The 11,773-nt window shown below is 36.4% G+C and overlaps 1 protein-coding gene across 1 annotated transcript; it reads left to right on the top strand.

The window, feature by feature from the left end:
- Positions 1-79: 79 nt before the first annotated feature.
- On the top strand, positions 80-8,869 carry LOC138334999 (RWD domain-containing protein 1-like). Its single transcript, XM_069283895.1, has 7 exons — positions 80-234; positions 3,340-3,435; positions 5,030-5,157; positions 6,765-6,908; positions 7,143-7,269; positions 8,267-8,329; positions 8,727-8,869. Exons 1-7 carry the CDS (start codon positions 162-164, stop codon positions 8,825-8,827), a joined length of 732 nt encoding a protein of 243 aa, XP_069139996.1. The 5' UTR covers positions 80-161; the 3' UTR covers positions 8,828-8,869.
- The last annotated feature ends 2,904 nt before the right edge of the window (positions 8,870-11,773 follow it).

Here is an 11,773-nt window from a genome sequence, read left to right on the forward strand (position 1 = left end):
TTGAATTATGTCTGGCCAATCAAAATAGGTGTAACGGAAAACGTCGGTATTTTAATCGAATCTTTATCATTGGTGTGTTTGTATTCAACACACATATGTGGTTACGAATCAAACGTGTATGCAACGTTGATGACTGACACAGGCATGCACGAAACGAAAAGATGACAGACTTTAAAGAAGAGCAGAATAATGAAATAGAAGCGTTAGAGTCAATATACCCCGACGAAATTACGGGTATGTCATATGTTTTGAGTAAACACATTTGTCTACAAAGTTTAATGAGTCTACATGCACTGTATTTAGCAATAGTTGATGGCAATGGTTTAATTTGGTATTTTTCACAATTTGTGATGTACATACATTGTAGATAAACAGATATCTATAGGTCTACTATCGATTTGATTTTGTCATTATATATATATTTTTACTAGGTACATGGCTTTGTCAAATCATTTAAGATGCTCCACCGCCGACAGAGCATAAGTGATATTCATCATTTGAACAATATTTGGTGTTTAATCGTGTATATACATGTAATAGTCTAATTAACACAAAAAATAATATGAAATAATTTATTTTGCCTTTGGTACATGCGCATTCAGTAGTTCATTCCATGGCGCAGTTCATTCCATATAGGATATTGTGGTACGGATTTTTTTTCGGGATGCAATAAATTATTTTTCATATTTTTAACTTGAAGTAAAAATTAGAAGCTCAAACTTTGCATTGGTGGTATTGATGTAAAGTAAGTAACTTTTGTAACTGAAGAAAAATACTAACTCGTCTGCTCCTGTTTATAATAGTGAAAAAATACCATTTGTCAGCGGTGGAGCATCTTTAAATATGTTGGACACATTGATATAGATTAATAATAATATGAATCATGCATGGCATGTGAAGAGCAAAGCTCTACTTGTTTATTTTCTTTTCTATTTCAAGTAGAAGTCATAAATTCAAAAATAAAATGATGTACTTTAAAGTAGACCTATACTAGTAAGGGCACGAAATGCGAAGCACTTCTTAGATCACACAAACATGAAAATATAAGAAAAAAAAAACAGTTTTCAAAATTCAATCCTACACTCTGACAATTTCAGTTAGCGGCTGCCATTTTTTACCCTATGTATCCGTGTGAATGCGATACTTTGAAGTAATCTTGTTATAAAATCAAGCGATCCAAACACTCTTATGATCCGATCATCAGGCAGGAGCTTACAGTGCTGTAACAGGAGAGAAGAAAATGTAGCGACCAGACCGGGATTCGAACCCGGAACCCTCCGAACACTAGCTTGAGTTCTCTACTGACTGAGCTACGTGGTCACCGATGATCGACCAAGTCCAATCCCGCTACACTCCTCGCTCCTTTCTCAAAGTCTTTGCCCTTAAAGACACACGAGACCCTTCCAAACACCATCACCATGGGTTATTTAGTTGGGCGCCAATTCTGTAACAGGAGAGGAGAAAATGTAGCGGCCAGACTGGGATTCGAACCCGGGGACCCTCTGAACACTAACCGAGTGTTCTACTGACTGAGTTACCTGGTCACCCAGGGGTTTCATTATCAGGCGGTACCCGGTACTTTTTGCCGGTTGAACCTGGCTGTGGTACCGCCTGATTTGGGCTAAATTACATTGGATAGCATACAGATGGTATAGAAAAGTACCCCCTGAAATTGCAATTGTGCAATTCTGTAACAGGAGAGGAGAAAATGTAGCGGCCAGACTGGGATTCGAACCCGGGACCCTCTGAACACTAACCGAGTGTTCTACTGACTGAGCTACCTGGTCACCCAGGGGTTTCATTATCAGGCGGTACCCGGTACGTTTTGCCGGTTGAACCTGGCTGTGGTACAGCCTGATTTGGGCTAAATTACATTGGATAGCATACAGATGGTATAGAAAAGTACCCCCTGAAATTGCAATTGTACCGCCTCTCCTGAGAGATAATGAAACCCCTATCACCGATGATCGACCCAGTTCAATCCGGCTACAGTGCTATCACTCTTTATTTGCAAGCCTTGAAGTAATTTGGACCATGCAGCTTCCAATATAATCGGCTGACCAAAAACAGAAATTCCATTACAGAAATAAAATTTCTTTCTTCTCAAATAGGGGTTTGGAACAAGGATAGAGTGTGAATATATGTATAAAAATAAACAGAAAATTCTGCTCTGTTATTTCCATAAATTGCACATTTTAAAATTGCATAATTTATGGTTACTGAAACATCTGGCTGCGCCTTTTAAGGCCTTGCCTTCAGTCATGTTATATGATATAATAATTTTCTAGTTTAATAAAAATTTTAGTTTCAACAGAACTCAAAGATTCAAATTTGGACGTTGATTTTCTGTGTCCATGCAGTGCTACAGGCCTGGGGTGCCACGAATGTGAATCCTATGAATTCGCGCCATTTGTTGACGTGATGTAACGTCATGATTCATTGTGCTCATCTACGCTTGGTAGATATTTTGACTGCATTCCATAGCTCTTAATTTTCAAAAGTGTTATCATTATTCCTTTTAAAAAAATGTTTAATTACTCCTGTAAATGCATTTGCATTATTTAAATATATTTATTGTGGAGAGCAGTATCGAAGCAATGCACAAACCGGAACAGGTTAAACAAAAAAAAAATTAGCCATCCATCCATGCAGTTCATAATTGATCTCAGTCATGTATTTTTGCTTACGTACATGTTACCGGAACAGAACTTCGAAAGAGCTTTGCTCTTATAAATTTAGGCAAAGTATATCTGAGAGCGCACTAATTAATCCATTCTTTTGTTTGTTGGTTTTTAATTGTTACCAAATAGAAAAATACCTGACCCAGCGATTGAGCTCTTATCAATGTTATATGTTTTGTTCTTATTACTTATTGTGTGCATTGACTTACTGTACTGTCGAAACCATTTTTATAATGAATGAACTGAATTACTGGCATGGAGTTTATAACAAGAAAAACAATATTTAGCATAAACTACTTCTACTTTCACTTTATGCAAAAATATGTGACTGGCAGTACATCATGTGACATATTTTTGCATAAAGTGAAAGAAGAAGTCACTGACTGTGGCTAAAAAATGTTTCTTGCACTTAAGTTTTGATGTGAGATCTGCCAAGGGTTTCAGGGAGAGTATCGTACTGAATACTCTTGGCTAGCTAGTGAAGTTGCATTTATAGTCAATTTGCATGGATTTTTGTTACTATCTAAATTCTCTTCTTACTCTGTATAATTACTGCATTTAACAAAAAAATAAAAAAAAAAAAACAATGTTTAAAGAGGACACCTCCATTTCTTGAGATGTTTTTTTCATCATCCATTATTTTCCTTTTACATTGCAGTATTATCAATAGAACCTCATCATGTTTTTACTGTGGATATCAAGTCACAAGAAATAAGTGATCCCTACAACACAGATGAGGCACCAGAACCTACAGGTAAGTGCTTCTTCTGTCTATTAAAATATAAAGCTGGGATTGAATATGTAACAGAACATGTTGAGACCAGACCGGGCTCTGAACATCAACAGAAACGCATTACTGGTGAAATACTTGATAACCTATATAGCTATGACTTACTGATAACCAAGTTCTGTTACACTCTTCCTCTTTGCTTTACCAAACACACAACAATTCACAAGTTTGCATATCCTGTGCTTAGTCAATTGTACTTCCAATGCAGGGGTTGGCAAGCTTGTTCATTTTTTAACGAGAGAGGAGACAATGTTTTGTAGCCAGATCAAGGTTCAAGTCTGGGACCTCCGAGTACGATACTGTAGCTGGATGCTCTATCAATTAGTTACTTAGTTTAAATATAGCGATGATCGACTCTGTGCAATTCTGCTAAAATATATACTATCTACTCTGTAACTAGTGTTGTTCTGATTAATCGATTTAGTCGATGTCTAGTCGTTTCTAACCAGAAATTGATTAATCAATCTTTGTTTATCATAATCGATCACAGTGACTCACATTGGCAATATATAATGATAAGAATTTTGTGGATCATGACGTATATTTATTGCCAAGGAAGCTAGCATTTAATCGGGAAAACAATTTCAATGAAATGTAGCACTTTGACAATAATACATCTTCATTTTCCGATGTAAATGTGTGAAAGACGATTCCTGCTACAATATCAGGACATATGGATTTTCCCAGAAACAAAAGTGAAAGATTGGTAATTTGGTAGAAACGTCACTTGTTTGGAAGTGATGATCGATCATGAAAATGCAACTGATTCCCAGCAGTATCTATTCCCAGTGTTCTCAGTTAGCACACAAAATTCTCCATTAATTCTTTACAATGTACCTTATATGCTATTATCAGGTTTTTAAAAGGACATGAACCTTTAAGTAATTTAAACTGTAAGTTTGACTAAAATACATATATCTATGGCATGTCAGATACCTTACTAATTAGAATATATCAATTATTATGCAAATATTATTAATTATATGTCGATACTTTCGTGCGAAGTCCTTCCGTCCGTCTTTCGTCTTTTAACATTTCTTGTTACTGCTCTTTTTCAGAAAGGGCTGAAGGGATCTTTCTCAAATTTCATAAGTAGGTTCCCCTAGGACCCTTGTTGTGCATATTGCATTTTGTGACCAATCAGTCAACAAGATGGCGGTCAGGCAGCCATCTTGGATTTTGATAGTTAAAGTTTGTTACCATTATTTCTCAGAAAGTACTGAAGGAAGGTCTCTCAAATTTCATGTCCAGGTTCCCCAAGGGCTTTAGTTTTGCATATTGCATTTTAGGACCTATCATTTAAGAAGTTCATTTTCTATTTTGATAGTTGAAGTTTGTTACTGCTATTTCTCAGAAAGTACTAAAGTGATCTGTCTCAAATTTTATATGTAGTTTGTTTGAAAAAGTTTGAAAAGCGGAGAGAAAAGATCCCTCTTTCCCTTGTCAGACATTGATCATTCTTTGTTGGGGGCCAAGATCCATCTGAAATCTTTTGTAAGAATTGTGTTTGAACCAGTTATAATTCTTTGATTCATTTAGTGTTTTTTGTTGCCTATAGCTGAATGCACGCTGCAATTTTCTTATGTGGAGAACTATCCAGAAGAGCCACCAGTGTTTGAAATTACAGAATATGAAAACTTGGAGGAAGATCAAATTGAAACACTGAACAGTTTGATAACGGAAAATGTAAGTATATTACACATCAGTCACAACTCTGTAACCAGACATAAATAAAATCTAGGAAAAAATTTTTCAGCTCAACAAGTTTAGCATGGCCACAAGTTAGATCACAGGCAAGGTTACATGTCAGATCTTTGGCAAAATATTGATAGTTATGATCAAATAATTGTTATTTCGTTGTAGATAAAGGGGAGCAACTCTAAAATTATTTTACTAAGATCATAGCTGGTTTAGAAAATGAAATTTCCTCAGTTTGATAAGTTTGCCTTATCTAGAAGTTACTGACAAGGTCAGATCATGAGCAAGGTCATTGGACAGATCACTGGCAAAGCCATGTGTCAGATCACTGGCAAAGCCACGTGTCAGATCACTGACAAAGCCACGTGTTAGATCACTGGCAAAGCCACGTGTCAGATCACTGGCAAAGCCACGTGTCAGATCACTGGCAAAGCCACGTGTCAGATCACTGACAGCCATGGGTCAGGTCACTGACAAAGCCACGTGTCGATCACTGTCAAAGCCACGTGTCAGATCACTGGCAAAGCCACGTGTCAGATCACTGGCAAAGCCATGTGTCAGATCACTGACAAAGCCACGTGTCAGATCACTGGCAAAGCCACGTGTCAGATCACTGGCAAAGCCACGTGTCAGATCACTGACAAAGCCACGTGTCAGATCACTGACAAAGCCACGTGTCAGATCACTGGCAAAGCCACGTGTCAGATCACTGACAAAGCCACGTGTCAGATCACTGACAAAGCCACGTGTCAGATCACTGACAAATAGTGGTGTCTGATGTAGAAACTATTATCAGACTTCATTTTGCATATACAGTAAAACCCCGTTATATTGCCACCCGTTTTACCGCCAAACCCGCTTATCGCCATGAATTTATTCAGAACGGATTTCCCTCCATACAAATACACCCGTTATACCGCCAAACCCGCCTACCGCCATCCGCCATCACATTTGCGGAACAAATGATTAAAATAACACTATAATGACCTTGTTAATATCGCCAAATTCTCTGTTATAGGGACACATGTTTTTGTAAAGCTGCCAAATGACAGGTAAACAGCTAAACACACACTATGGCCGTGTGTATGACCCTGTGTGCACAGTGAAATCAATAAACAATATGGGTATAACTTTGTTATAGTTTTACAGGTAGGTGTCGTAAGTTGTGGTGAATAAAACTCAGTTCTGAACATGCGTTTTACGTACTATTAACGTTAGTTATTTATTGACAAAAAGGAACCCACAAAGTTGTTTCTCGATATCGCCGTTCGTTTATATTGGTCTATAAAATGCAACTAGTAATTTAAAGAGCGATAGAAATATTACGTACATGCAGAAGAATCCGCTGTTTATTAGTAAGATCAAATCGTCGTCTGAGTGCCGTTTATTACCGGAGTACCTGTTTTGATATTTGTAGACATGTGCTTATGTGAGGTCACGATATACCGTCAAACTCGATATATCGCCAAAATTTAGGAAAACAGAAGGTGGCGATATAACAGGTTTTACTGTACATTGTATATACATGTACATGTATTTGATATTAATTTTATTCAAATGATGTAACGTTTTATGATACATATAAATTTTGACAGATTGAGGAATCTCTTGGAATGGTGATGATATTTACCATAGTCTCAGCTGTACAGGAAAAGCTCACAGAGATTGTTGAGGAATCAAGGAAGAAGCGGATAGAGGATGCAGAAGCAGCGAAAAAATTACTGGAAGAACAGGAAATGGTAAATTATATTATATATATATATAAACTTTATTCTATAGGGCAATATTATCTCTCATAATGACAATATTCATATATTTCTTTGAATTGTCTGGAATACTTGCAACAATCTATCATTAATAAATTCAGAATAGCAGTTTTAATTGGTGTATTGAATGTTTCACTATATGTTCCTTGTAAAAGTAATGACCATATATGTATGTCAGTTATTTCATGGTACACTTTTTATGTGCAGAAAAAGTTTGAGGGAACCAGAGTTACAATAGAAACCTTCCTTGCATGGAAAGCTAAATTTGACGCAGAGATGAGTGAACAGAAAAGGCTGAAAAATCAGACAGTTGTAGGTCCTAAGGGTCTCACAGGTAGGCATTAATATTCTGTGTCTTTGTTTAGTGCTTAGATCTTTTGACCCAAGGTCATTTGGAGCTTAGCTATATCATCAACATACAAACCTATTCATTGTTTTAAGCCCACCATTATCAGATGGTCCATCGTCCTTCATCTGTCCGTCCGTCCGTCCATTAACAATTAATTTTTGTTACCACTATTTCTCAGAAAGCACTAAAGGGATCTTTTTCAAATTTGATATCTATGTTCCCCTTGGACCCGAGTTGTGCATACTTTATTTTGGGACCAATCTGTCAAAAGATGGCCACCAGGCAGCCATGTTGGATTTTAATACTTAAAAGTTTGTTACCGTATTTCTCAGAAAGTAATGAAGGGATCTTTCTCAAATATCATATCTAGGTTCCCCTTGGATGCTTGTTATGCATATTACATTTTGGGACAGATCGGTCAACAAAGTTATTTTGATAATTAAAGTTTTGTTACGGTTATTTTCCAAAAAATACTGAAGGAATATGTCTCAAATTTAATACATAGGTTCCCCAAGGTTGTGCATATTGCATTTTGGAACCGATCAGTCAACAAGATGGCCGACTGGCCGCCATTTTGGATTTTGATAGTTAAAGATTGTTATTTTTCTGAAAGTACTTCAGGTATTTTTCTCAAATTTCATCTGCAGGTTTCTCTAGCGGCCAAGTTGTGCTTATTGGATTTTGGTATTGATGGGTCAACAAGATGACTGACCGGCTGCCATGTTGGATTTTGATAGTTAAATTTTAAAAAGTAGAGAAACGATCCGTCTGTCATTTGAATTTTGTCAGACATAGATAATTCTTTGGTGGGCGCCAAGATTCCTCTTGGATCTCTGCCAAGATTCCTCTTGGATCTCTTGTTTAATAACTTTTTCACTTAAAATGTTATTTGAAAATGCATTTCTTTCAATACTAGTTATCTGCAAGCATTGAACCAAAATTCTTTAATATTCTATAACATATTATTATGTGTATAATTTAGGAAAAGAGCTGTTCTTCACCGACGACACAATGAATGATTCTGATGTGAAGTTTCTTCAATCAGGTATGTTTTTTGTGTGTTTTTAAGACATTAACAGATAACATTTAAATTGTTGAAGTTTCAACAAAATTTAACAAAGGAACATTGTTTTCTCTGTCTATAATATAAGATTGTCTGAGATTTTACTATCAATCTTGTTCCCTCCTATCAAAAACTGTAAAACTAGATCTATCATGGAATAACATGTTTGGTTGATATCTACACCAAAGTATGTCAGCTGATTATACTTACCAACAATCTTCTACTTTGATGGTTTTAGTTGTGTACATATCATGTAATCCTCATTGATTTCAACACTGTGTAATTTTTGTTGGTTACTGACAGCTGCCGGCTTTCTGTCTATAACTTAACAGAAAATATGTAAATAACAAGAAAAATATGATAAATTTTGTCATTACAGAGGAAGATACAGTAGAAGTTGATGAATCCTTGTTTCAAGACATGGATGACCTTGACCTAGATGACAATGACCTTGACCTTGAAGATACAGCTGTTGATTAATATTTTAGATGTTTTATATAATAAATTAAAACTTATTTGAAATTACGTTTTTGTTGTAATGTTGGACCCCTTGTTGGTCTTAGTAAACAATATAAAATTGCACTCACCTGGTAAAAAAGTTGTAGGGAATAATCAATCTTTTCTTAAAGATGCTCCACCGCTGACAAATGGTATTTTTTCACTATCAAAAACAGTATCAGACGATTTAGTATTTTTCTTCAATTACAAAAGTTACTTACTTTACACCATTACCACCATTGAAAAGTTTGAGCTTCTAATTTTACTTCAAGTTAAAAATATGAAATATAATTAATTGCATCCCGAAAAATTCTGTGTCACTATATCCTATATGGAAGGAAGTATTAACCTATTATTATTATTAACCTAGCAGGAGCTGATGTTTTTTAGGTCATCTGACTGAAGGGTGAGGATGGCCTACAATGTATAGTCGTATGTTTCATCCGTCCATCGTCCGCAGTGCGCCGTCCGTTAACTTTTCACATTTTGAACTTCTTCTCAAGTTCTACCAGTGCGATTTAGCTGAAACTTACATGAAATGGTCATGACATGGTCCCGACCAAGTGTTGTTATTTTTCGGGTCGATCCGAAATTAAAGATGGCCACCACAGCCGCCATCAAAAACACATTTTGAACTTCTTCTCAAGTTCTACGAGTGCGATTTAGCTGAAAATTGCATGAAATGATCCTGACATGGTCCTGTCAAATTTTGTTAATTTTCGGGTCGATCTGATATCCAAGATGGCAGCCGCCATATTGAAAACACATTTTGAACTTCTTCTCAAATTCTATCGGTGTGATTTAGCTGAAATTGCATTAAATGATCATGACATGGCCCGACTAAGTGTTGTTATTTTTCGGGTCGATCCGAAATCAAAGATGGCCGCCACAGCCGCCATCTTGAAAACACATTTTGAACTTCTTCTCAAATTCTACCGGGTAATTTGGCTGAAACTTGCATGAAATGATTCTGACATAGTCCCGATAAAGTGTTGTTATTTTTCGGGTCAATCCGAAATCCAAGATGGCCGCCACAGCCGTCATCTTGAAAACACATGTTGAACTTCTTCTCAAGTTCTACCGGTGCGATTTGGCTGAAACTTGCATGAAAAGATCCTGACATGGTCCCGACAAAGTATTGTTACATTTCTGCTTGATCTCAAATCGAAGATGGCTACCATGACACTGTATCCAATTAATTTCCTATACGTTAAGGCCCTTGGGCCTCTTGTTTGAAATAAAATTTGTTGAAAGAAATTGAAAATGATCCTGATATGGTCCTGACAAAGTGATACCATATATAATTAATTTTACCATTGCCAAGGTAGTCGGATGACCGTTAAGACCCTTTGGGCGTCTTGTCCTTATTGAAACCATTTGGCGTTTTCTCAATTTTGTTTCAAAATTCATCTGGACTGCCATTCGAACTTTGTCTCGGTCTGCTAAAAATGTTAAATAAATTCCTTTACTTGACTATACATGAGGAAAAGATGCTATACATGAGAAAAGATGGTTGTATTTCACAATAATTCCACTGATGATATTAGTTGTACATATCTAAAATAAGCAGGATAAGGAGGGTGGGGAATGTCAAGAGGAATCAAATTGCAGACTCTGTGGTAACCCAGAAAACGTGCAAGCTCATTCTGTCTTCATTCTCAGTTGCATTGGCGAATGGATGGTATGTCGTTGCAGATATATTGGGCATGAACAGGAAGGCACTAAGGAAGGATGGTACATCTGTATGTGACTGAAGTTTGGCAACTTTGTGCAGGGAAAGTACAGAAGGTGACACAATGGACTACTTGGGACTTGGTACTGATGGGGACTTACAATGTCAAGCTGATCTTGGTAGAGATGGCTTCATTACGACTTTAGCGGAGACGTGAACATGGAAAGTGAACTACAAGACCTTTTGTGAATACAAAAGGTGCTGTGATCACAGATTGATGGACATGTGAGCAGTCCAGGGATGGGATTGACACCAAGATATATTAGGTGATCCACAGACCAGTAAGGTCATTCTGTTCAAATTTTGCGGAAAGCCAGGAGTCAGTGTCCTAACAACAACGTTTTCACTCCTGCTTTGATTAGGCAATAGATATTTTGACGGATAAACAAATAGACGGTAATTGTTTTGACGGCATCACATTTTCTTTTTGGTGAACGGGGTTGATGACTTCAGTATTTTACATCCTTTGACATTTAGTTTGAAAAGGACTTCATAATTAAAAATGTACAACATAAAATCGACCGTGTCGATTAAGGAGGGTCATTATCACTTTGTGTTATAATTCCGAATAATAATTTTAAGCTAATAACTCGTCCAGCTCTACAATGTTATCTTGTTTTATATTCCGTTTAATTATCAAAAGCCGTTTCCGAAATTAAATTGTTGTTAACACCAAAGGTCGTTACTTTTCTCATACTGCGATGACGTTATTGTCAGTTAGCCGTCCACACATAACATCAGTTTTCAAACTAAATGACGTCATTTGTGACATAGCTTCTATTCGTAATGAATCGACATTTTCAACTTCAAAAGCTTGCGTACATTAAACTAGGTGATTGAGAGATTTTTTCGGAAACATTCCTTGACCAAAAATGTTTGGTAAGCGATGTTTGGTAGGCTTTTTTATTTTGCTTAATGCCCGATAGCCGTTTTGATGTTTTTGTGTTTTGTTTTTTGTTTAACTTCATTTTATACACTATCGTGTACAATTATATTTGAAATTAATACCTGTGTGACAGTACATCCTAATTTCAATAAAACATAATGATAATATATTCTAGAATATGGACATATAGTTACTGTGTAAATAGTCGGACGCATTTTGGGTATATTTAAGGTTCGAATTACCTTATTGAGAGTGATCTTGAAATTAACATCTGTTATGCTTTTCACCTTTGTTAGTTATTCTCTTTCCC

Source organism: Argopecten irradians, chromosome 1 (assembly GCF_041381155.1).
Source record: "Argopecten irradians isolate NY chromosome 1, Ai_NY, whole genome shotgun sequence".
NCBI lineage: Eukaryota > Metazoa > Mollusca > Bivalvia > Pectinida > Pectinidae > Argopecten > Argopecten irradians.